The following is a 26,903-nucleotide window of genomic DNA, read 5'->3' on the forward strand; positions in this document are numbered from 1 at the left end:
AATGGAGTGGTTGTGTGCATAGTCAATCACAGAAGTTCAGAGCTGTGGCACAACAAAGTGTGACAAGAGAGTTAACATACGGTAGAATTAAGAAAATGGGGAGCAGGAAAGTACTCAGATAAGGAAGAATGATTTCAGAGTAGATGTCTGTTGTGCTGATACCCATTTATGAGAATTAAGAGTCCTGCCTTTATTAAACATGGTGATCTTTACAACCTGGATTTTGTTTTTGAGATGATCTACATTTTAGATATTCTGTCTCCATAAATTAGTGAATCTCAACTACGATGCATATTAGAACTACCTGCAGAGTTTTGTAACTTATAATTGCTCACTGAGTCAGAATCGGAAGAGGGACACCAATGGCTTGTTTTTTAAAAGCTCCAGATGTGATTCTGATGCCAAACTTAAAGGTCATTTCCATTTGGCCTGGAAATTCCAAGGGTTTGAAATCTATATAACTCATAGTCTGCATCTCACACCTGAAAAGGCATAAAATCCCTGGGTTTTAGTTTGGGAAATAAGGTTATCACATCACTTATGCTATACAATAACATATGTAAATTACGGAAAGTATACCTATATGGTTATAGACCCAATCTTACTCAATCCTTTCTTACAAAGATACATTTAATAATATCTTTTTAAAGATAACAAATAATTGCCATATAATATAAACATGTAAACAGAATTGTAATGTGATTACTAACCATTCTGCATACCTGCAGCACCCTATCACCACCCTATACACGGCACTGAGAACAGTATGGAGTTGATCTATTTAAACTTCCACTAAAATGAAGCAATACCACAGACCAGAATATCAACCTATGCAAAACGGAGTTCAGTGGTTAGTACTTCCCAAAGAAATTCAAACAGGAGAGGCGAACTGAAGTAGTGGTTAAGAATACAGGATCTTTAAAAGAAAAAAAAAAAAAAAAAAAAAAAAAACCACACACAGAAAATAAANGAATACAGCCCAACTGAGAATTCAGACTTCAGCCTGGTCATTTAACCTTTCTGTGCCTCAGTTTTATCACCTTGTAAATGGTAACTGCAGCACTTTATAGCAATGTTCTAAGCATTAAATGAGTTAATACACACAAAATGCTTTAAAATAACCTAATATTATCCTCAGTAAATATTAGCTACTGCTACTTTTAAAAAATGTCATTTATACGTTCACTTTCTCTTGGAGATGGCAGAATTTTATGAAATTATTTTAGAATCAGCTTGTCAACTTCTATTTTAAAAAAAAAAGCAATGCCTTTTGCCTTTGCCATTACAGACTCAATCTTAGTCAATCCTTTCATGTAAAGATACTTTTAAAGATCCTACTGGGGAGGGCGCCTGTGTGGCTCAGTCAGTTAAGCGTCCAACTTCAGCTCGCGGTTAGTCAGTTCAAGCCCCACGTGCGGCTCTGTGCTGACAGCTAGCTCAGAGCCTGGAGACTGGAGATACAGATTCTGTGTCTCCCTCTCTCTCTGACCCTCCCCTGCTCATGATGTCTCTCTCTCTCTCCCTCTCTCTCTCTCAGAAATAAATAAAACATTAAAAAATTTTTTAAAAAAAGATCTTACTAGGATCTTAATTGGACTGAATTTAATCTATAGGTCAATTTGAAGAGAACTGACATCTCTACAATAACAATACTGAATGTTCCGATCCATTAACATGCTATATCTCACCATTATTCAGGTCTCATTTTAATTTTTCTCAGCACTGTTTTAAAGTTTTCAGCATACAAATATTGCACATATTTTATGTGACATATTCCTAAGTATTTCATATTTCTGGATGTTATAGTAAATTCTTTGTTTTTTTAAATTTCACTATTCATTCAGTGCTAACAGAAATACAACTGATTTATAAATTGACTGTGTATTCTGCAACCTTGCTTAAATTCATGTATTAGTTCTAGTTGCTTTTTAATAAATTCTTTAAGTTGTTTTCTACATACACAATGAAGTCATCTTCAAATAAAGACAATGATTATTTATTCATTTCTAATCTGTTGCTTTATTGCGCTAGCCTTTTTTCTTGCTTTACTGTGCTAGCTAGATCTCAAAGGCAGCGCTGAACAGAAATATTAAGAGCTGATACTCTGGTCTTTATCCCAACTTGGGAGTAAAGCATTCTAGTTTCTCACCACTAACTCTAATATTAGCTAAAGGCTTTCTGTAAATATCATTTTATTACACTGAGGCAGCTCCCCTCTCTTCTATTTTGCTGAGAATGTTACCATGAATAGATCCTGAGTTTTGACCAGATGTTTCTCCTGCATCAATGGAGATGATCATATAATTTTTTCTTCTTTTTAAGTTTGCTGAGGTGAATTATACTGACTGATTTTCACATATACTGTATGAACCTAATATTCCTGGGATAAACTCTACTTGGTTAATAGATTATGTCTTTTTAATTTTAATTGAAGTATAGCTGACATACTGTATCATAATCTTTTCACATATCGACTTAGAATTGACTTAGCCAACAATTCTGAAAAAAAAAAAAAGTTGGAAGACTCTCTTTGACTTCAATACTTACAATCAAGGTACAGTAACCATTACTGTTGTATTGGCATAAGAACAGACATAAAGGTCAAGGGAGAATAACAGAGTCCAGAAAGAGTCTATATCTATGGTCAACTGGGTTTTTGAAAGGTAATTAAATACAGAAAAAGATAGTCTTTTCAAAAATGTTGTTGTAACTGGGTATCTATATGAGGAAAATGAACCTCTAACTATACCTTGCATCATATACAAAAATTAACTTCAGAAAAAAATATCTGTGAGCTCAGGTTAGGCAAAGCCTTCACAGTATGCAAAAAGCACAAACTACAAGAAGAAATGGGGAAAAGATTTGAACTGACATTGCATCAAAGAAGCTATAAGGATAACAAATAGCAGAGGGCATCATTAGTCATTAGGAAAATGCAAATTAAAATCACGAGATACTACTACATACTGACCAGAACAGCTAAAACTCAAAGCAACATGACAATGCCAAATGCTAGTGAAGATGCCGAAAAACTCAAAATCACATAATTGTTGGTGGGAATGCAAAAATATTCATTTTATAAGAAACTGCCAGTTGTAGCATGTGACTGCAATCTGAGTCCTAAATATTTACCCAAGAGAAACAAAAACATATGTCTACAAGAGTGGGATATCCATATGCAGAATATAAATATTTAAGCAGCTTTATTTATGATAGTGCAAAACTAGAAACAACCTAAATGTCCATCAACTGATAAATGGATAAACAAATGGTAGTTTGGGTAAATGGAATACTACTCAGTAACAAAGAGGGAAAAAAAACCTACATGGATGAATCTCAAAAGCATTATACTAAGTTAAAGAAGCCAGACGTAAAAAGCTACAAGCTGCAGACCTTGAAATAGCTGACATTTTAGAAAACACAAAACCACAGAGACAGAAGTCACATCCATGGTTACAGGGACTGGGGATAAGGGGCTGAGATGAACTGCAAGGGGCCACAGGGGAACTTCCTGGGATGAAGGACATTCTGTATTTTGATTGTGGCAGTGGTTCATGATTGCATACAACCGTAAAATTCATCCAACTGTACAATTCAAAAGGTGAATTTTTCCTTTTGTAAACTATACTTCAATAAACATAACCAGAAGAAAAAAGAGAGAGAGAAAGGGGGGGGGGGAAATCACTTTAAATTTAGTCACAGCAAGTAAGGAAAAATAAATAAAGTAAGCAAACTCCTTAGAATGTATGGGCAAGGAAGTAAAAAATAAAGACTGGTCATAATATTTACCCTGCAATATCAAACAACATGTGGTAAGTCTTCTGGGAATTAAAGTTTTCCTGTGTCACTGTGAGTGCAGTGGGGTAAGAGTGTCTTATTATATGACCCATAAATGAAGTTGTATTAGCCACATTTAAAATTAATCTTTTTAAAAACCTCTGTTGTCATGACCTATGAGAGTTAGCAACTAATCAGTCACATGTGCCTATATTTGAGTTTAATTTAAGTATAATTTAAAATTCAGTTCTTTGGTTGCACTAGTCACATTTCAGAGCTCAACAGGCACATGTTGCTGGCAGCTACCACACGGGACAGTGCAGATGTACATTTCCATCATCACAGATCTTTCTATTTCTGTTGCTCTAGGGGTTTTTTAAATATATAAATTCTATCATTCTTCAATATCAGATTATTTTATAGTCAACCTTTTAGAATTTTAAGGCTGTGAACAACTGAATATGTTAAGTTCAATACTTTATTTTATAGGCAAAGAAACAGGCACAGAGACCAAATTCTTATTCTGGATTTCCTTAAGGCAGTAGATATACCTCAACAAAAATCTGAGGATCTTCTATGTGCCAGGAACTGTGCATGAGGAAGACAAATAAGATTAAATTCCTGCCCAGAGAAACTCAAGAGTCTAGTTGAGGGTTTAGCTGCAAAGTGGGGTCATCCCTAATGTGCTCTAAAAGAAATGTGTTCAGGAAGCAAGTCGAAAGTGAACTCCTCTCCTCCAGAGGTTCTGAGATGCCTCCCTGGAAACAGGAAGGATAACTGGAGTTAGGCAAAGAACAGGGAAGTGTGGAGGCACAGAGAACAAGGCTGGCAAAAGCAGTGCAGAAAGGAAAAGAATCCAGTATTTTTGGAATATAAAGTACAAGGGTGAACACAAAGGACACTGGGAAGCAGTGAGCAGGGGCCACGACATAGAAAGCTGCATCTGTCATGTTAACAAAGTTGGGAGTTTTTACTCTAACGATGTTACAAAGCCACAGATTGCAAGGAAGTGGTAAGATTCGGTCTGTACTAATCACTTAGGTTGCTAACAGGAGAGAACTATGAAGAGGGACCAAGGAAGAAGAGGGATACTTAAGAATATGGGGTCTTTTTGTTTTCTTACATATTTTTTAATGTCTTTTATTTATTTCTGAGAGAGAGAGAGAGAGAGAGAGAGCGTGAGCAGGGGAGGGTCAGAGAGAGAGGGAAACAGAATTGGAAACAGGCTCTGAGCTGGCTGTCAGCACAGAGCCCGACACGGGGCTCGAACTCACGATCCGTGAGATCATGACCGGAGCCGAAGTCAGACATTTAGCCAACTGAGCCACGCAGGCACCCCAAGAATAGGTTTTTTAAATATAGTTTTTTAAAATAAATATGAGAGCTTAAATGAGGGTAATGACAGTAGAGAGAGAAGACAGATTTGGAAAACATTTAGGCTGGAAGTCTGACAGGATTCAGGGACTTCAGTTTTAATACTTGAATTTGGGGGCACATGGGTGGCTCAGGCAGTGAAGTGTCCGACTTCAGCTCAGATCAGGATCTCGCGGTCCCTGAGTTCAGGCCCCCATGTCGGGCTCTGTGCTGACAGCTCAGAGCCTGCAGCCTGCTTCAGATTCTGTGTCTCCCCCTCTCTCTGCCCGTCCCTTGCTTGTGCTCTTTCTCGAAAATAAATAAGCATTAAAAAAATTTTAAATACTTGAATTTGAGGACCCAAAAGAATGTTTCAGTGAAGGTGGTTAACTAACTATACATATCTATATATGAAATTCAGGGGAAGGTCCAGGATAAGACATGTGCTCATTTAAACCGCAAGATCAGATGTGACGGTCTCGACAAAGTATGCAGAGAAGTGGGCCCAGGAGGACACGCCAGGGAGAACGAAGGTTTAGGATGCTTCCCTTAAGAGAATCTGCTGAGGGCAAGTGATTGAGAAGAAACAAGAGAATTTCAAGGATAAAGTGGTTGGTATGAAATGCAGCAAAAAAATGAAGATGAAAACTGAAAAGAGAAACTTTAAATTGTGAGGCCTGCAAGAGAAGTCTCAGTGGAACGACAGGAGGTAAAAGGGCACAATGGGCTGCAGTGAGGAGCAAGACAGCAAATGTAGGCGACTCTGAAAAAAAGTAGGAGGACAACACACAGGAAGAAGACAGAGCTCTACCTCGAGTACAGAACTGCTTGTTTTTATATCTTTTAAAGGATGAGAAAGGCGGCTGACAGGAAGCGCTTATAGAGAGGGAGGAACCAAAATACAGGACAAAGAACAGATAAATGGGGGGACGAGGTCTCAGAATACTGCTTCCGGGCATCTCCACCCAGATGTCTCACAGAGATAAAGACAGTGTAAGCATGCACTCTGACCCCTCCAACCCTCCCCACGTTGTTTGCCATTTCAGTAAATGGCACTACCGTGTAACCAGTTTAAGAGGCCTAGAATTCCTCCTTGACCTCTTCTTTTTCTTCCCTCCCCACATGCAATCCGTCACCATTGCTACCCTTCAATACTTCTCGAACCGTCAACTTCTACGCCATCAACATTACCTACGGTCTAGACACAATCACCTCGTACCTGGACAACAGGTTCCTAACTGGCCCCACCACCTCAGCCCAGCCCCTCTCCAGTTCAGTCATCAGAGCGAGAGCGAGCTTCTTCTTTTCTTTTTTTTCTAATGTTTACTTATTTTTGAGAGAGACAGAGAGAGAGAGAGAGAGAGCGAGCGAGCGAGAGCGAGCAGGGGCGGGGCAGAGAGATGGGACACAGAGGATCCAAAGCGGGCTCTGCAAGCAAGCCTGATGCGGGGCTTGAACTCATGAACTGTTAGATCATGACCTGAACTGAAGTCAGACGCTCAACCACCTTTATGTCATCCTCTACACCTTTATGTCATCTGTATGAACTCACCCCGTGGCTGTCTCTCTGCCCACTGTCCTCCTTGGTTCTCTCTTCTCCAGCTCCACTGGCCTTGTCTCTTGGCATATTCCCCTCTCCTCGTGGCCTTAACTCTGCCTCATCTTTATAATCTTGTCTTTAAACATCACAGCACCAGACAGGGCTATGTTCTGTTGTTACCTCCAGAGCTCCCTGTCTTTCTTCTTCAAGGCACATGTCACAACTGTAATTCATTAATGACTTGTTCAATCATTTAATTCTGTCTTTCCCACCAGACTGCAAACTTCTAAGGGATGCAGAGACGGTGTGTGTCTTGTTTAATGCTATATTCTCCTGTGCCTGGAACACTGTAGACTCTTAATATAATTTCTTGAGTGAGAAGAATAAATGAATATAAGATTAACTTTGAGCAGAAAAAGGGACATTTCCCCCTGAGACTGAAGAGAAGAAGTAAGGGTAGTTACAAATGTAGAGCAGTTACGGTGGCACTAACATTAAGGAAGCAGTGGGCAGCTGAGAGAATTAATACCTTGTAGCCCCAATGTCCCTGCAACGGTAGTGTGCTAATAAGAGGGGGTAACAGTGTTTGAGTAAAGTGTGGCCAAGGTTTGAAGTGACAGCTGCAGGGAAGAGGGAGACAGGAACATGATAAAAAATAAGGGCTATCTTTTGTGATTGAGGGGACAACACTACACAAAGGTGGAAACCACAAGACAAAAATCTACTAAAGCAAATGAATCAGAGTAGATTTCTCTGTGAAAAGTCTCAATATTATGGACTTTATTCTTTCAAGAACATAACAGTGCCTGATTTGACGAATACGACTTTGCCAGCAGAATTTACTGATAAGACTAAGAATGACTTACAGTGCATATATTTTTAGGTAATTTGATTCTTCAAAAATAGCTGAGAAATCTGTCAACACTTTCTTCTGTCAAGTTGTTTTATACAATCTTTTAATTACACAATTAATTTGTTGGGAAAGTTATTTCTTTATAGATAGCATAAAGGCAAACAATCTGTTGCTTAGACAATTACAACGAATGTCTTACTGGTAGGATCCAAATTAATGTTTTACTGGTTCTCCAGGCCAGTAAGCAAGATAAGAAAAAACTGCCACAAAAATCCCACCCCATCTGCAACTACGCTCTGCTCCCAGCACTGTATCAGAGATGAAATAAATAGCCTCTGAATTAAGAAAGTTTTTATTACTTCACAGTGGCTGACAGTGGTACCTTCCAGAAAATAAAATAATTCTAGGCTCACCTTCCCACTCCCCCTCCAGATGGTGCTACAAATACAAGTGGAGAAGAGTTAACAGCCTGAGCAAAAACAGCTTGCCCTACTACCACCACCACCACCACCACCATTATTAAATAGAACAGGCGCATCTGCCTCCATCTGTTGGTATTACTTTCTCCACACAAGCTCACATAATTACACAGGGCTGACTAGATGAGATTCTAGCACTGTGTGGCAGATATGAAGATTCTCAGTAGAATGACTGGAAATGGACTTCAGTGAGTGTGAAAAGTTCTTCTCCTACATTCTCCTTCAAAGCAGATGTCTGTCCCTCTTCACTTTGTCCTGGCCGGCCAGGGCTTCCTCTCCCTTAGACCCGGAACCAGTGCTGTCACTGTAGCTCCCTACGGTCTTTGGAGGAATGTCTACAGAGGCATTAGCCAAAAGTATGCTGGTCTGGACTCAGGATTCCTTGCATTTTAAAAAAGGGTCCTTGTAATGCAGAAAAATGCTTCAATGAACTATTATTGAGGGTATACTGCTATTCAGAGGTAGTGGGATCTTTCAATCTGGCACAGATACCAGTTAGAAAAGATAAAAGCTAAGCCACAAAAAAAGTGAGGGGAAAGCCGGTCTTCACTACTTTATTAGTTCTTTCCACCAGAATGTGCCTAACTACAAATCTGAGAGTGGGGTTCATTAGTCAACTCACATCAAGAATCCTTAAAGAGTAGCTATCTAACCCCTGCCTGTAAAGTTTTGTTCCCTAAGTGTCCAGCCCCATCCCTGAATCCATCCATGAAGAATCTCTCTCTCTCACAAAGAAAAGCATAAAAGAAGAACTCAGTTCACCTCTTTGGAAAAGCTGTCAACCTCTGGCCTTAACCCTCAAAACCTTAGGCCAGAACAGTCCATTTGCAGACCTTACTGCATCTCAAATCCAACACGACAAAATGAACCATCTAGTTATTTATGACTATAAACCCAGACTTTGGAGGAGCTTTAGAAATCATGTGGTCACAACCTCTTCTTACAGATGAGGAATACAAGACTCCGAGGAGTAGAGGGACTTGTCCAAGGTTATATAACTGACTAGCAGAACCCATGTAACTATTGCTTTTACCATCCCACAAACTCTCTCTTTATTAATGCAGGGATACTGTCCTCACATATCCCGGCACATTTTTTCTGGATAAGCCTTAAGTATAAAATAATTCTCATGAAATACACGCCAAAATTTCCTTCCTGTCTCATTGAATTCCTTAAACATTTATTTATTTTATGGAATTTTAGTAAAATATTCTTCCATATGCATTTATTGGCTTTCCAAAATTAATTTTAAGATCAGTAAAATGCAGATTATAAAACATAGGTCATAATAAAGATATAAAAACTACTTTTAAGTCTTGATTTACTCTGCTCAGAAAACAAGTTTTCAGTGTTTTGAACCCTCTATGACAAGCTCTAGTGAAAAAAGAAATTTGTCGAAAAGTTATTGAGTAGAAAGCACACTATTCTAATCTTTACAAAAATAGTTCAGCTACATAAATGAAATAAGTTTATTATACGTACTTAAAGCTCTAGAATGATCCGGATTCCTTATTCCCTTTGCTCGTAACCTCTGAAGAAGAACTGTTGAGGACAACTGTTTTACAAGATATACTGCCATGGAATAGTTCTGGAAAAAAAAAAAAAGATGTAGAAAACAAACAACATATGTAAGTATTTAGTACATCTATTTTAATCTCACAATGATAGGGAGAGAAAACTAACACTTCTTAAAACACCTACTGCGTGGCCAGGTACTATCTTAGGTGTTTTTATGAACAGTAATTAATTGAGTCCTAACCAAAAAGCTCCTGAGGTTGTCATAAACCTACTTTTATGGACGAGGAAGTCGAATGTAGAGAAGTAAAAGAATTTTGCAACTCTCAAGCAATAAAGCCAAGTCTGTCATGCTTCCATATTACCTGACTACCTATGCTTGAAGCTAATCAATTTTTGGCACCCTATATTTAAAAAAAAAAACCAAACAACTATTAAAATTAAATCTAAGCCAAGGCCAATAAGATGTCAAAGTCACTACAAACCACATTTAGTAGGTAACAGATATACCTAAATAATAGTACCTATTAAAAAATTACAAATTAGATTGGCTTCCTTATCTATACCACTGCATCTCTCTTTATGTCTCTAACTAGTTTTGAAAAGACCCTATGTGGGCCATTATCACAGACAGAGGGACTATTAAAGATTCTCAAAGAGAAGCTACTGGTTAGGTAGATGAATAGATGAATATCCATTACCAGTAGAGGACCAGTAGAGGAGATGGTAGAAGGAGAAAGTAACAAAGAAAATAGTTAATCATAAACCAAGGCAGAGTGAAGGGTACATGACTGGATAAGAGGAAGAAAAGAGCTGAAGCTTATTAAGGGGAGAAGAGAGATCCAACTGAGAAGGCCCACTTTCCATTTGCTGTTGGGATCAAGAGAAAGATCAAGAGATCTGGAAAGAAGCAAAAGGAAAAATACTTACTGCCACCTTTTAGATTATAACTACATAGTTTCTGAAGCACTCTTAACATATACTATCTACTTCGTTTAAACCTCACAGAAGGCCTATAAGAGACAAGAAGAATAAGTATTTTTCTAAGTAAAGGACTCATGGAATGGAGCCACAAAAAGATATGTCATCTGCTCATAATCATACATCTTTCTGGTAATAGCTGGCACTAGAAACCAGGAAGAAAGAGTACGGATGGCAGGACAATGGACTTAATGGCCAAGGCTACCGTAGCTCTCTATCATTCCTGCTTTCACCCACCTTGTTTGCTTCGACCCTCCTAACCTAGCCCAATGTATAGTCCAACTTTCAGACTTTTAAAAATGCATTCCCCTCTTTTAACAACAAGAGAAAATATCCTCTGGCTCGCCAAATTTTCATCCGGAGTTCAGAAACCTATCACATGTTATGTATTTTTCTGGGAAAACAAAATGAAAGGTTGAAAGGGCTAATTTACAAGTAATCTTAAAACCTGCCTAACTTTTAGAGCATACATATCAATCTAATTTAAAACTGAAAGGCTTCTTCTGGGGGGAAAAAAAACCTTATTCACCTTTATTATTTATTTGATTAATGTTTCGAGTATGATAGAAACTAGAGAAATGCTAATTAACACTATGAAATTATGTACTGACAGCTTGAGTCTTCAGTACTAGAAATTACCCTCAGGCTTTATATGATTTTTTAAGGAGAGATCAAGTAGAAACCACAACTACAAGTTTAGTGAAAAGGTATGTTCACTCTAGCTGAAACATGTAACAAATTAAAAAAAGCAGCAGCAAGAAGAATTTGAGTATTAACAAAAGCCACTTGTATTGATAATATGGAATTTAATTCTATAGCACTTGAAAGAGATTCAGCAGCAAAAAATCCCCAAACTTTACGGTGGTATGATATCTTGTTCAGGTAAATGATAATGCGTTGTTTCTGCTAACCTTTCAAATTACTCATAAAGATTGCATTACACTGAGGTTTTTGTCAATTTTGAAAGTCTTCAAAATTGTCTATCAAGTTCAAAGGACATTTTCTCCATAATTAAGATATAATCTCCTCATTAAGTGCCCTTTATACCAGTATCTAAATAACTTTTCTCTAAACAATGAGAGTTTAATAAACACTGAATATAGTGATTACCCTGATAGGATAAGAAGTTACAATATGGCTCACTTATTTACTTCAAGCACTGTACTAGCTATTCTGTTTTAAAAAAATACTGTCTTTTTAAAATTGAGACGTAGGGGTGCTTGGGTGGCTCAGTCGGTTAAGTGTCTGACTCTTGATTTTTGCTCAGGTCATAATCTCACAGTTCATGAGTTCGAGCCCCACATCAGCTCTGCACTGACAGTGTGGAACATGCTTGAGACTCACAATCTCTCTCTTTCTCTCTCTGCCCCTCCCCTGCTCCCTCAAAAAAGAAAATAAAATTTAAAAATTAAAAAAAAAATTTAATATAATTGACATAAAACATTGTATAAATTTAAGGTACACAACATGTTGATTTGATACACTTCTATATTGTAAAAGGATTACCACCTTAGCTTTAGCTGACATTTAACTCTTCTAATCCTTTGGAGATACACTTCCAACGTTTCTCGGTGGCAACTAGTAACTCAAATTAATCCCCCAAACAATAAGAGATCCCATACTAATCAGAGTATCTTTACAAGTTGAATTAAAACTAGTGACAGAAAAACAATCTAATAAGTTATCTTCTGGGCTTTCATAAAGAATAATTTTCCTTCATTAAAAAAAAAAAAAAAAGAAGATGAAGAAGAATTGTCTTTCAATGTTTTACTTCAAAAAGGTCTCCAACTTGTAGACTGGGGTCTACACAAAGATCTTACCTACTAGGTAAGACTAGACCACCTTCAAAACACTGAAGATCCTGTCTTCTCTCTGAGGTTGGAAAGGCTTTCCTCTCTCCTCTAATGCCATACACCAGCACATCTCCCTGCCCTCCCACAGTCTGAGACTTCTGACAGAGGTCACTGCAAACACCCCAGTAGGCTATACTTTTCACATATGGGCAAAAAAAAAAACAAAAAACAACAAAGAACATTTTCAATACCCTCTTCAAAAAGGGAGACCAAAAGGGGAACCCCAAGGGACACTAGAAGTAAAACATTTAAAAGGAATTAAAAAACCACTGGTGACATACTAATTTGACGAAGGAAAAAATATAATCTGGATAGTTGTCAAAAAGGGATGCTGATAAAATTCACAATCCGTGTCTCACAAAGATAACCAGTAAAAGAGCAATATAGGAGTAGACTGCTGATAAAAATAAGTTCTATCAGAACTTAATCTTGAGGACACGAGTAGTACCCTCATAACCATATGGAACAAACTGAGCATGCCACTGGCACACCCATTATTTAACATTGTTCTGAAGGTTCTGGTCAGCAAAACTGAACAAAAGCAAGAAATTATGATCATCATTCACACGATACCTCTCAAACTCCAAACTGCCTACCTGGGAATACCAAGAAACTACTTAAAAAGCTGTTGGAACCAGTATATGAAAATTCAAGTATTAAGCAAATATTCAACGATAACTAGCTTTTCAATAAACCAACAATAAATTCTTTAGAAAATATAATAGAAACATGATCCACTTACAGTAGAAAAAATAACAATAAACAACACAGAATCATTTTAAAAGATGGAAGATTTATAAGAAACCTGTTAAATTACTGAGAAACATAAAAGAGGACTTGAATAAATGGAGAAACATATAGTTCCTAGAATGGAAATATTAAATAGTATAAATAAATTAACCCTAACTTAATATACTAATTTAAAGCACCCTCATTCCCAGAAAGATTTGTAGGAGAAATGCAGGAAAACATGGCTCCCTCCCCATAATTTCTTTTCCAACACCCCCACTCTCCTCAGAGCCTCCTGCACACTCAGGCTGATACCAGCCTCCTCCGCCCTCTTTCACTGACACCGCAGCAACAGCATGCTCAGGACCGCTCTGCATGCTTCTAGGCACCAAACTGTTTACCACTCTGAAGAATGACCTTGTGTAAACAGAAATATACTCCTGTAAAATGTTCATTTAAAAAGAGAATACTCCTTGAAGCGCCTGGGTGGCTTAGTCGGTTAAACGTCCGACTTTCGCTTAGGTCATGATCTCGCAGTTCGTGGGTTCGAGCCCCGCGTCGGGCTCTGTGCTGACTGCCAGCTCAGAGCCTGGAGCCTGTTTCAGTCTGTGACTCCCTCTCTCTCTGACCCTCCCCTGCTCACGCTGTCTCTCTCTCTCTCCTAGAAATAAATAAAAACATTAAAAAAATAAATAAATAAAAAGTAAAAACAATAAAAAGAGAATACTCCAGGGGCAGGGGTGCCTGGGTGGCTCAGTCAGCTATGAGTCAGACTTCAGCTCAGGCCATGATCTCATAGTTCATGGGTTCTGTGCTGAATGCTTGTTCAGAGCCTGGAGCCTGCTTCAGATTCTGTGTCTTCTTCTCTCTCTGCTCCTCCCTGCTCAAACTCTGTCTCACTCTCTCAAAAATAAACGTGAAAAAAAAAATTAAAAAAAAAAAAAAAAGAATCTTCCTATAAAATTTTCATTTAAAAAGAGAATAATACCCTTGGGGCACCTGGGTGGCTCAGCTGGTTGACTGTCCAACTTTGGCTCAGGTCTTGATCTCCCAGTTAGTTATGAGTTTGAGCCCTGCTTTGGGTTCCGTGCAGGCAGAGCCTGAAGCCTGCTTTGGATTCTGTGTCTCCCTCTCTCTCTGCCCCTCCCCAACTTGCAGTTTGTCTCTCTTCCTCTCTCTCTCTCTCAAAAGTAAATAAACATTAAAAAAAAGAAGAAGAAGAGAAAAACCTAAAAAAGAGAATAGCCTTAACATTAATAGTACCTCAAAGGCCCTGCAGGGCTTGGCGCTTCCTTACCTCTGCAGCCTCATCTTGCACATGGCTCTTCCCCACTCTCTGCACTCTAGCCCCAGAGGCTCCTTCTCAGCCTCCTGGAAAGAACCAAGCTGACCCCTGCCACTGGGCTCTTGTGCAGGTTGTTTCCTCCGAATCTTTCACCCAAATTGCTTCCTGCTAACCTTGTCTTGGTTCAGTCACTACTTCCTCAGGGAAGCCCCACCCGACCTCTCTCTATTTCAAAGTGCCCTTTAATATATTCTAAAATCACTACACACCTTTCCTTCATAATCCTTCCAAAAAATGTTCACCTTTTTGTTTGTGACCACCTGACCCCCAGATATCAGGCTCTAAAAGAATAAGGACTTCCTTTTCCTGCTATGGTACTGCCAGTTTTCAGTACAGTGCATGGCGTACAGGGAGCATTCAATAAATTTCAAATGAATTAATGAATAGATACGAGCTCACATGATAAAACTGAAATAATCAACGACATTCTGAAATTGTCCTGGAAAAAGAATGCAAGAAGAAGAAACAATATAGAAAAAGTTCAGAATCACATATAGGATAAATAAAAATCAAATATATAGTAATGCTGGCTTCTGCATCAGCATTTGTTTAGTTAACAGTTTTAGACCAAATGGCTATTTAAAACTGAAAGTAAGTTTTTATTTCACACCACACGTAACTTGTAATGCATTAAATATTTAAAGGTAAAACAAGAAAACTCAGAAGCCTAGGAGAAAATATAAACAAATATTTATGGAAGCTTGGGAAAGGCTGACAGACTTAAGTGTGATGGGGACTAAGGGGGAAAGACTAGTGAAAAAACTAGTTAAAAACTGCCTCTATGATGATTTAAATCTTCTCAACACTAAATAATTACATGAATGAAAAGAAAAGGAAAATACACTAGAAACAAATATTTCTAATATGTGAAACAGTTTACATCTTAATATATAAAGAACTGATAAATAATAAGAAAAAGAGCAACAGAGAAAAAAATATGGATATAATTTTAAAATGTAAATCAAAACGGGGCGCCTGGGTGGCTCAGTCGGTTGAGCGTCCGACTTCGGCTCAGGTCATGATCTCACGGTTCACGGGTTCGAGCCTCTGTGTCAGCACAGAGCCTGACAGCTTGGAGCCTTGAGCCTGTTTCAGATTCTGTGTCCCTCTCTCGCTCTGCTCCTTCCCTGCTCATTCTCTGTCTCTCTCATTCTCTCAACGATAAATAAACATTAAAAACTTAAAAAAAAAAACAAACACAGATATGTTCAATCTCAGTAATAATAAAAGGAGCCACTAATCAAAACAATATGGTGCCATTACTTATCTACTAATAGGTAGATTTTAAAGATTTCTTTTTAAAGAAGTATTGTTAGGGTATGGGTCAACAGGCACACAAATAAACACTGAAGGAGAATAAATTTGTACATCTTCTGGTAAGGCAGTCTGTCAATGTACACATTTCTTAAAATTCTGCATGCTCTTTGACTCAGAAATTCCACTTCTGGGAATTTAAGGAAATTACCATGTACGTATGCAAAGCTATAGCGACTAGGATGGTCGGTGAAATAGTAATGAATCAATCGATCAATAAATCAACTAACTGCTCAAGAATAGGGAACAGACTAAATTGTGGCATACTCATATTGGAATATGATCTAGCCATTTAAAATCATGCAGATGCAAATGTAATGACATAAAAAGACATTCATGATAAATTGCTGAGTGTAACTGGATCAGGTTATAAAACACTGAATACTGCATGATCCCATTTTTCAAATGGGAACATGTTGAAAATTCATTGTGAGACAAAAATAAATCCTTTTGCAACTCATTTTATAATATCATTTACATATAAGCTCAGGTAGCCATGGAGATTAACCCTTCCTCGTAATACTAAGATCTAGTAGAAATAAAAGTTTACTTACTCTTCCAATTTCTGCAGTCCAAGAAACAACAATGGTGTTTGGTACTGTTGTGGACAATCGGACAAGTGAGGTGATATTAATTGGTCGGCTGGGTCGCTTTGGTTCCACACCATTTTTTGTAGGTGGAAGATAACCCTAAGGATGAAATGTAATTTATTTCTACTTATTTCCACAATCATTTCAACTTCTATTCCTAAAACAAGCGAACCCTCCCCTAACAAACTACATATTAGAAAATATGAATATTTCCATTAAAGAGTAGAGAAGCAAACATTTACAAGCGTTTTCAAGGCTGTTTCTCTAAATAACCCTACCCTCTCATTCTATAGGAAGCCTGAGAAAAATGTTGGTGATAGAACTTACAAATGTCTAAAACTTAAGAATCCAGATGAATTCAATAAGGGCTTGGATAAATGTATATGGAACATCTTAAAGGTAACCAATAGCATCCCCCATAGCATTCTTCCTTTCACATGAGTGCTGCTGAGGTTTTGTGGATAGATACAATTTCTTGTCCCCCACCAAAGAACGACACTAAAGCTACCACACCCAACTCCTTGACTTTGTCTCCACAGATAATGTCACAGCTGTTAATTGTACATAGTTGGTACAAGTGTTTCACTCAGTCACATGAATCTCTATCCAAACTAAAGATGTTTTCTTAATGAAAAATTATGATCAACGACAGCTGTCATGACTTATGCGTGCTATGCTGGCAATGCATTTAAAAAATAGCTTTTAGGACTTACTGGAAGGCTGCAAGGTTTTGTATTCACTTTCACACAAAGATTGGGTGGGAAGTGATCTTCTTGTGGACAACTGGTTTCTGATAAACAAAACCTAAACAATAAAGCACAAGTGTAACTTCCATGATTAAAGGATGACCTCAGTATTTCTGTTCCAGAGCTAATCTAAAAGGTTGTCAAACTTAACAACAACAAAAACTACTTAACGCTAGACATTTCACATATTTCAACAAACTGAAAATAAATAATTCTGTCAATGTAGAGTTTCAGTGATCACGACTATCAACCTGTAGTTGTCGTCATAATATTTCCAATCACTTGCTTAAGCATGTTCTAAAGAGAGGGGAAAAAAAGAGCTCGGTAGTGGAATAAATTTAAGATATTCTGAATCAAAAAATTAAATTAAGTTTCCTTAATACAGAACTTCTCAGAGCTAGGGTAACATGCATTGTAACTTTCTATGAGGGAGATACAACACACACTATTTCCCAAATTTATCTGCTCATAAAACTTTTTGTTTTGGTTCTTAGCAGTTACTGAAAAGGCTGTAAGTCCATCTCAGGACCAAATTCTATCCAGCCAAGGTATTCGATTATTCCCTGAGAACTGATGATGTTGAAAAATAACATTATCATTTAAAATACTATTTTAGACACTCAAGAACACATTTGTTTCTAAATTAAATGCATAATATTTTGGCAAAACTATAGAGGGCTACATAATTTGTAAATTCCCATTCTGTTCATGCTTATACAGAAAAGAAATAAATTATTAATTTGCTATTTAAGACATCTCAATAGCTTCCTTATTCCCAATATATACAGCTGAGGCTCACCCCACCTTTACAGAATGTTCACAGCATCTGTGAGTTATATGTCAAGGAGAACCCTATCTGAATTCTGTGACATATTCATCCTGCACCAATTATCTTCCCTCAACATCTGTGGTGTAGGGTCTTGACCTGCTGGCTATAGAGTCTGTGTGTAGGAAGATCCACAAATTGGGACAATTTTCTGTGTACATATCTATGTTCATCTTCACGGGGAAACAATCTAGAGCTTCCATCAGATTCTCAGAGAGACAGGGGATCCATAAAAGGGTTAAGAATTACTGATCTACAGGGGCGCCTGGGTGGCTTAGTCGGTTAAGCGTCCGACTTTCGCTTAGGTCATGATCTCGCGGTTCGTGGGTTCGAGCCCCACGTCGGGCTCTGTGCTGACTGCCAGCTCAGAGCCTGGAGCCTGTTTCAGTCTATGACTCCCTCTCTCTCTGACCCTCCCCTGCTCACGCTGTCCCTCTCTCTCTCTCCTAGAAATAAATAAAAAATATAAAAAAAAAAAAAAGAAAGAATTACTGATCTACAAAGATTTTCTTGAAATATACACAGCCACACAGCTGAAAACTATAGATGTCAAAGCTCACATGATCAATCTCTAACCCCAAGAAAACCTATTACAGGCCAGTTCTTTATACTGCAACAGTAAGAGTATGCCACAAAGTTTTTAATAAATTATTTCAATGCAGTGATAAATTTAAAACATGGACCCTGGCTGCCTGAAGCTATAGGAAAAGAAAGATTTATGACAAGTTGACTCCTACTATTCATTTAAGTAAAAGGTGAAAATCTAAGCCACCCTAACAAGCCAAAGGGAAAAGAAGATAAAAGGGGGAATAGCAGAAAATTTCTATGAAGTTCATGGGGGAAGAGAGGGAAAACAGACTAAATGAAAACAAACTAGGAATCTAATAGAGAAAATACCTTAATTCTCACCAAATTATTTTCATGCTTTAGATAAAAATTTATAATTAGAATGGCAGATAGATATCCACTCCAACTTAAATAGTATACTGGGATTTTAGACCTAGTAACAAGGGTATGGGAATTAGGATGAAAAATAACCATTTTATCAAGACACAAAGAACAATTACCAAATATAATACAAAATGGTTCCTTCCCCCCACCCCCCCTTTTTTTTTTTTCATTAAGTTCTGGAGATATATTTGAATTGAAAATGGCTAAACCAGTTTTGAACCATCAAGATTCCCTTGGAATCTCTGAAATAGAGAGTTGATCTACTTTAGACAGAAAACCTTCCTTTGTTAGGTGAACCACAGCAGCTGCTGCACTAAAGAATGCATGTATACTAACATACAATACTGAGGACAGGAACTAGATCTTTTGTTCTAGAGCTATGGTTTTCAAACTTTATTTTAGTCTCAGGACTCTTTCTCCAAATGAAAACCAATCCACACATCAAACATGCAAAACAGATCAAAGCTCAAAACAGCACTACTTCAGTTCACAGTATGTGTGGGGTGGGGGCAGTCATAGTATAGACCCCTAAGGGTGACTCCAAGCACAGTTTAAAGACCAATGTTTTCAACGATAACGTCACATACCGGTATGAACAAAACAGAAACTGTCGATACAAGAAGTAAGAAAGATAACAGCAATATAGAATTATGAAGGCATCATATTTCAGTCCTTCAATTTATTCATTAGTAGTCATTACTATTCACATAGTAATAGTAACATTACTATGTTCTGCTCCTAAGAGAGGTTAAAGTACCTTTTACACAGGAATATCTTTGTCAGTGCCTTCTAAAATCAAGACTTCAATCTCTCTTCTGCTTTCTCACTGTTTTCATCACCCTATTTTTAAGCCAAGATCAGAAATTTTCATATTGTTCCATGAAGCACTGGGAATGTGCTTTAACCCCTTTTCTGACCTCCTAATGTATCTATAATTTGCACACACAACTTAGGATCCAATTATTGAGATGAGGCTATCTGTCTGACTTGTCCTTCTCACTTCCGGGAAAACAACTGCCCAGTATTTCCCTCTTCTACTGCAACAAGAACAGTTTGGGGCAGTTAGGTTCTCACATAAAATAAAAAGAGTACCAGAAGACAGTTTACATAAGACAGAGAGACATTAACATAGAAGAATTCTTAGACAGTCCTGGAAGAAATGAGCTAAGAAAAGAAGCTGAATAAGGGGATCTGTGAATCCATATTGGAAAATTTTCCATTCCTCTTTGCAAAACTATCAAGAGATGTCTAGAATAGATTGCTTTTAAATTAATGATTTAAAATACAGGATAAAGCAAATTAGACTGTTTTGGTTTTTGTTAGTCCACGAGACACTGTACACTTAACCTAAGTACTAGTTTTTTTTTGTTTGTTTGTTTTTTAATTTATTTTAGAGAGGGGTGGGGAGGGAAGGAAGGGGCAGAGAGAGAGAGGGAGACAGAGAATCTGAAGCAGGCTCCAGGCTCCAAGCTGTCAGCACAGAGCCCAGTGCAGGGCTCGAACTGACAAACCACGAGATCATGACCTGAGCCAAAGTAGAATGCTTGACCACCTGAGCCACCCAGGCACCCCCAGTACTAGTTCTTTAGTGACAACAGTTTGCCATCGATTAAGGTAAGGCCTTTGCACTTTCATAACAGTGTAGTTCTAAAGAGCTGACACTATCATATCATTTAAAGGTATCATGAGCTAGAGCTTCTCAACCAACTGAAGGCACCCAAAATGGAGAAATGTGGTGAGATATATAGCACATGACTTGCTATATTAAAACCTAAGTTGGACAAAAATTAGGATATTTCATAACAGGAGAAGGTCTTGCCTCATCCAAACATCTAACCCCAATACTGTCAATATACTTACTGAAAGTAACACAGTTAAAAAACAAACAAACAAACAAACAAACAAAAAAACCTTTACGGAATAGTATCTTTTAAATGTTGGATATACACTGTAGTCAATACTGTACCTTAACTGGACCTGCACTGTGAAGTCACATTTGGTCCCAGAAATATCCCTAGAAAAGACAGGGTAAGAACTACAATTATTTTCTAAATACGCATATGAAAGCTGATTCAAAGATACTGTTACTCCAGAAAATTTCTCAAATTATCGGAGCTATAACTGCTTTTAGGATAACTAACACTATTATAGTATTTTCAATACCAGTATTTGCATGACACTAATACCCAATACACTGTTTTTAAAATTCACTTATTATAGTCATTACTGGTTTCAAAGGCCAGCTGCAGGTGACACGTGGAGAGAACTTACATGGAACTACTGATCTGCTGCACTTGTTGTGGCGTCAATGCAAATGCAAAACAGGTTTCTCGAAAGCGCTGGCTGTTGTCTGATGCTAAAGAAGAAAAGAATCATACTTTTAATCACCTACAAATTCTTCAACAAATAACACAACATCCAGAAAAAACAAAAACAATCCCAATCATTCATATGATTTTCATTAATTGGAATGTATTCTAGAGTCTGGATAACGAGGCAATTAAACCACTGAAAAATAAGAAATATGCAAGTTGTAACATAACGGAAATGGGCCCCAAAATGGCTAATTCCAAAAGCTGTATCAGGATTCAAATTCAGAAAATACATAATCAAAGAAACACTAATTGAAAAGTACCTAATCATATAAACGTGTGCATCTGAAAGGCACACCTGTATAAAAACATGCTGGTATTAGTTTTATTTAAAATAGAAAAGTATATGGGGCGCCCGGGTGGCTTAGTCGGTTAAGCGTCCGACTTTCGCTCAGGTCATGATCTCGCGGTTCGTGGGTTCGAGCCCCGCGTCGGGCTCTGTGCTGACTGCCAGCTCGGAGCCTGGATTNATAAAATAGAAAAGTATAAACCCATTTAAAGATACACAGTTTCTGAGCTAAGTAACAAATATACATACCTGCACAGGTGAGGTGACATTGGTCTTTAAGGCCAAGTAAGAATTTTATCGTCTCCTGCCTAACTGTACCATACAAGTGCTATACAGTACATACCACAGGCAGTTTCTTCTAAGCTTAGATGACCTAACTTCAAACTTTGCCTGTGGTCACTATCTCAAAGACAGAAAGAATTACAAAAAGAGGGGAGGGAGGGAAGGGAAGTGGGGAGAGAAAAGAGAAGAAGAGCAGGAAAGCAAAGCACAGTCTGTGTGAGAGCAGAGATTCCTACAGTACGCTGCTGTGAGCAACAAGACTTCTACTGGCGTAGACCAGTCGTAGATAGAGTTTAAAAATCAGCACTAATGTTTCCTCAGTGCTTGGCACAAAGAAGCAATGAATGACTGCTGAATGAATAAAAGAATATGAAAAATTTTTAATGTAATCGATTGAACTATTTAAACTATACTTTGAAGCGTAATTTTCTAGTACAAAAGGATCACTAAAAGTTATTACCAAGGAAATCATGACCTGTGGGCCACTTAAAACCACGCAGAAAAAGGAGCTGAACTTGGCCATCTCTTGTTTAAACTGGGTTTGATCCTACTTGCAAGCAACACTTCCTCTACAATTACCACGAAACCGCAGTATGTCACACTGAAAAGTCTGTAAAATACACCAAGATGAGAAAAAAATGGAAAAGATCACTGTTGATCTATAATTTCATCTCAACACAGAAGTATCTTTTGAAGGCCAGATTTGCATTTCTGCTTTCTGTGATCCGGGAAGATTTTTTCTTATATAATCTATCCCCAAGAAAGAGTTATTAACCAGAAAGTTATCTTGACTGAGGTACCAACCTGGCAAATGGCTGATAACCAAGGATGAGAATGCAGAAAAGCAGACAGTTTCCTCTGTCAAACAATGCACGTAACTCCTTTGCTTCTTAAAGGATATATCTCTCTGCAGACTTTAGTCCAGTAGGCTTAGCCTAATTTAGATTTCTGGCTCCATTCTAAAACAGCACTAAAATAATTTCCCAAGTACAAAAATTCATAGTTCTCTTTAGGCAAAATTTCAGATTCATTTTAGAATAAATGAGTACAGTAAGTTTTGGACACACACATGCAGATTTAGATAGAGAAGGCATGACCAAAAATAAGAGGCAGTTTCTTGTGCCACACATGAGGCTTAATACTTAGTGATAACCTCTGTTTACAAACTCTTTTTAGACTGTAATACTCATGAGGTTATATTACTATTTATCTAGAAAAGCATCTTTAAGCTATGTGGTTTTCAAGCTTAATTTTTACAATGAAAGCCAGTGAAGAATTTACAGTTTTGGTCTTGGGTAAGAGATTACCTTAAAAACTTTCCTGAAGTCAATTAAGCTATTATTATCCCTTTTAGAAATGCTTAGGTTACACAGAATCACAGAATCTTCATCCTGAAAAAGGAGTCCAACATATCTTCCAAAGCAATGACCTCCAATGTTGGGGGTACACATCTCAAAAGGTACATAAGACAATCCACAAAGATATAAGAAAAAGTATCTACCTACCTATAAAATATAACTTTTAAAAAGTTGAGATTTTGTAAGAAATCTCAAATCTAGTTTACAAAAATATCTAAAATTGTATGTAAAATCTTACCTTTTTTACTTGTATTTTTGTTTTATAACAAGTACAATATCAATACAATAGTTTAACAGATATAACATATGTACATACTAAATTATTTTATTGGGGGTGCATATGATCATGTAAGTTTGCAGTCCACCAGTCTAGAGTTCAACCTTCTTTTCAACCCTTCCTCACATTCTGTTTGCATCCTTTTAGAGGTGGGGGAAGAGTGGCCATTACCTTGTCAGACAGAAGACAGCTGGTATTAACAGTTTAATTGTAGGAGAGTGTACAGCCCTATCGAAAGTAGCAAAATTTAGTGGAAAAAGAGGAGATGACACAGATTTGGATTCCAAACTGGTTTTGCCCCTTACCTGCCACATAACCTTCGGTTCTTATCCAATACTCTGCGACTATTTCTTCCTCCAATATTTAAACATAAACACACACCTACACACAGAACCTCATAGGGTTATTTTGAAGAATATAAACAAGGTAAGGTATTTAAAACAACCAACAATGTCCTTTTCGATCTGCTTTCCTCCTTATGCCCTTATAGAGTCAAAATACATAATGCTTTATTAATTTCCACCCATTGGTGTCATACACCATATCCGGGGGCAGGCAATCTTCAAATATTTTAGATGGCATTAATGAGCCCCTCTTTCTCAATTCTTCCCACCGTACTTCAGGGGAGATTACAGAATTACTCACCATCCTGATCCTCTGGCCATACTCCAGATTGTCACACCCTTAAAGCAACAGCAAGAACTGGACACACTGTCACAGTATGCATTATTTATTCACACTATCTGCTGCTCCTCTGTACTGGCCCATCCCACGGGAGAATTATCCCAGCACCACTGACATTAGCCTTGGCCAATGAAATGTGAGTGGAAGTGTACCACTTCTGGGCAGACTTTTAAAGGTTATCCTTCAGTTTCACCATTTCTCTTTCAGGTTCACCCTGATTCTAGAGTGAGATGAGCATAAAGGAGAGCTACAGCCAATCTGCAGCTAATAAGTAACATAAGGAGGATATAAACCTTACTCATTTGCCACGGAGATTTATGGTTGCTTGTAAGCTGACTCATACAGTGTTCCAAGTGAGACGTGCCTAGAAAAGTATTTTTATCAACTACTACCATCTACTATTGTTAATCTATACAATAATCATGAAGATAAGGTATCCAACTCCTTTTTCAGATTTTGAAAGTAAGGTTCAGAGTAGTTATGTCAAGGCCTCATACTAGGTAAGAAGCAGCAGAGTTGGAACTCAGATCTAAACATCTCCAAAGCCCATGCTCTTCTCATAATACAGGTCCATCAGCTCCCCTGCTCTAGGTGGTATAATTCTCTTAATGCAGCCTAGCATTATATCGGATCATAGAAAATAGGAAAAGAATGACCCACTATCCCTTCACCTTAACTGCTTATCATTTTTACATATTTCCTTCTAGTCATTTTCATATCAGACTGTATACACAATTTGAAAGCTCACTTTTAAAAAATTCACATTTTTCAATTATAATCTCTATTACCATATTTTAATTATTGCATTGTATTCTGTCTATGGGGTATAATGAAAAGTTTAATTACTCCCTTGATTAGCTATTTAGGTTGTTTCTAATTTTTCATTATTTGAAACAACTCTGTGAACATCTCTGGGCTCATACATTTGTTTTCTGAAAGACAGGGTAGTTATTACCTTCTTTGGATCAATTTCCAGATGTGGCATTTCTGGGTCAAAAAGTATAGAGATGTTTATGAATCTTGACATACTGTGAAAGTGGTTTTCAAGTGGTTATAACATTATATATAAGACCACCAACAATTTATGCATCTACTAATCACACCCTACCCTGGCCTGCAGGGGAGTTGTGCAAATTCAATGGGTGGATCATAGTAACTCTTCAGTAGTTTAATTTGCATTGAAGAGTTTTTCTCTCTTTGTTTTTGCTTCACTTCCTGTTTAGCTTATTGTCCAATCTTGTCTTGCACCCATTTTTATATCTGCGTAGGGGTTTCATATATAAGAACATTAATCTTTGGGAAAGTTGCTACAAATATTTCCCCCAGTCTGCTATATTTTCCCCACCTCTGGCTACATTTCTGGATGATATAAAAGTTGAACTTTTATGTAGTCTAATCTGTCAACCCTATCCTTTGCAAATTCTAATTATTCCCCTTCTAAGTTTCAATCAACACAATTCAATTATTTGGCTTTTTGTTTCTATGTAATTATTAATCCATCTGGAATTTATTTTAGTATGTGATATTTTTAAAAATCTAAATTTCTGTTACTCCAAATGCTTACACTTATACTAACACCATGTGTCAAATAATCCTTCCCTTCCCTACGGATAAGTGTGTTTCCTTTCTCATATATTAAATCTTTATATACAATATGTTCCATTTCTGGGCTATTTTCCCAGTGGTCTTTTTTATCCTGGTGCTGGAACTCTATTTTTTAATTATTATAGATTCATTATGTTTTGATATCTCATAGTTAGGTTTCTCTCTATCCATTCTTTTTTTCAGAACATTAAGACCAACTTAAGTATTTATTCATCTATATGAACTTTTGAATTGTTTTGCTATGATTTTTAAAACCTAACGGCATTCTGAATAGAATTACAATAAACCTACAAATTATTTTGATAGCTGATATCTTTACATCTTTACATCTTTAATCTTGCCATTTTGGAGTACTAAACCTGTGTCCATTTATTCATACCCTCAAGGTTTTGTCATTTTCATGACATAGTCACAGTTCCCATTAAGACTATTATTATGCCAAATGTCAATCAACAGGAGAATGAATGAATATTCATATAATAAAATACTCTGCAACCAAAAAGAGAAAGCGAGAAATCAGTAAAACCAAAGGTAGTTTCTTTTTGAAGATCAATAAAAAAGAATACAAGCTCTAAAAAACTCTCCTCCCCAAAAAAAATTAAAAGAAGGGAGTACATCTCAAATCATTCTATGAGGTCAGTATTACTACAGCACCAAAACAAGCCAAAGAAAATTACCGACCAATACCTCCCATAAGCATAAACACAAATATTCTTAGCATAACTTTAGCAAATCAAATCCAACTATATATTAAAAAAGGATAGTACATTGCAACCAAGTAAGATTTCTCCTAGGAATGCAGGAACTAATGCTCAACATTCAAGTCACTACATTAACTAAATAAGAAATGCCATATTGTCATTTCAATAGACAGAAAATGCATTTGACAAAAATTCAACATCCATTCTGGATTAAAAAACAAACTCTCAGCAAACCAGGCATAGCAGTGAACTTCCTCAACCTAATAAAGGATTCTTATGAGAAACTTAACAGCTAACATTATACTTAAAAGTGAAAAACTAAATACTATCCCTAAAAAATTAGAAACAAGGTAATGATAACCACTCACCATTTCCATTGAACAATGTACTAGAGGTTCTTGCTAGGGCAACAAGGTGAGAAAAAGAAATTTTAAAAAATCAAGATTGGGGGGAAAAAATCAAGATTGGAAAATAAGTAAAATG

The 26,903-nt window shown here is 37.2% G+C and overlaps 1 protein-coding gene across 1 annotated transcript in view; it reads right to left on the reverse strand.

Annotated features, from left to right (window-relative positions):
* PIAS1 (protein inhibitor of activated STAT 1) overlaps positions 1–26,903 on the reverse strand; it is an 83,851-nt gene that overhangs the window by 17,158 nt on the left and 39,790 nt on the right. Inside the window, exons 2-6 of the mRNA XM_077781141.1 lie at positions 21,124–21,208; positions 20,819–20,866; positions 17,043–17,133; positions 16,294–16,428; positions 9,485–9,590 (exon numbers count right to left, since the gene is read on the reverse strand). Of these exons, the coding sequence (XP_077637267.1) occupies positions 9,485–9,590; positions 16,294–16,428; positions 17,043–17,133; positions 20,819–20,866; positions 21,124–21,208 (465 nt within the window). The remainder of the gene's footprint in view (positions 1–9,484; positions 9,591–16,293; positions 16,429–17,042; positions 17,134–20,818; positions 20,867–21,123; positions 21,209–26,903) is intronic.

This window comes from Crocuta crocuta, unplaced genomic scaffold (genome assembly GCF_008692635.1).
Source record: "Crocuta crocuta isolate KB4526 unplaced genomic scaffold, BGI_CrCroc_1.0 scaffold130, whole genome shotgun sequence".
Lineage (NCBI taxonomy): Eukaryota > Metazoa > Chordata > Mammalia > Carnivora > Hyaenidae > Crocuta > Crocuta crocuta.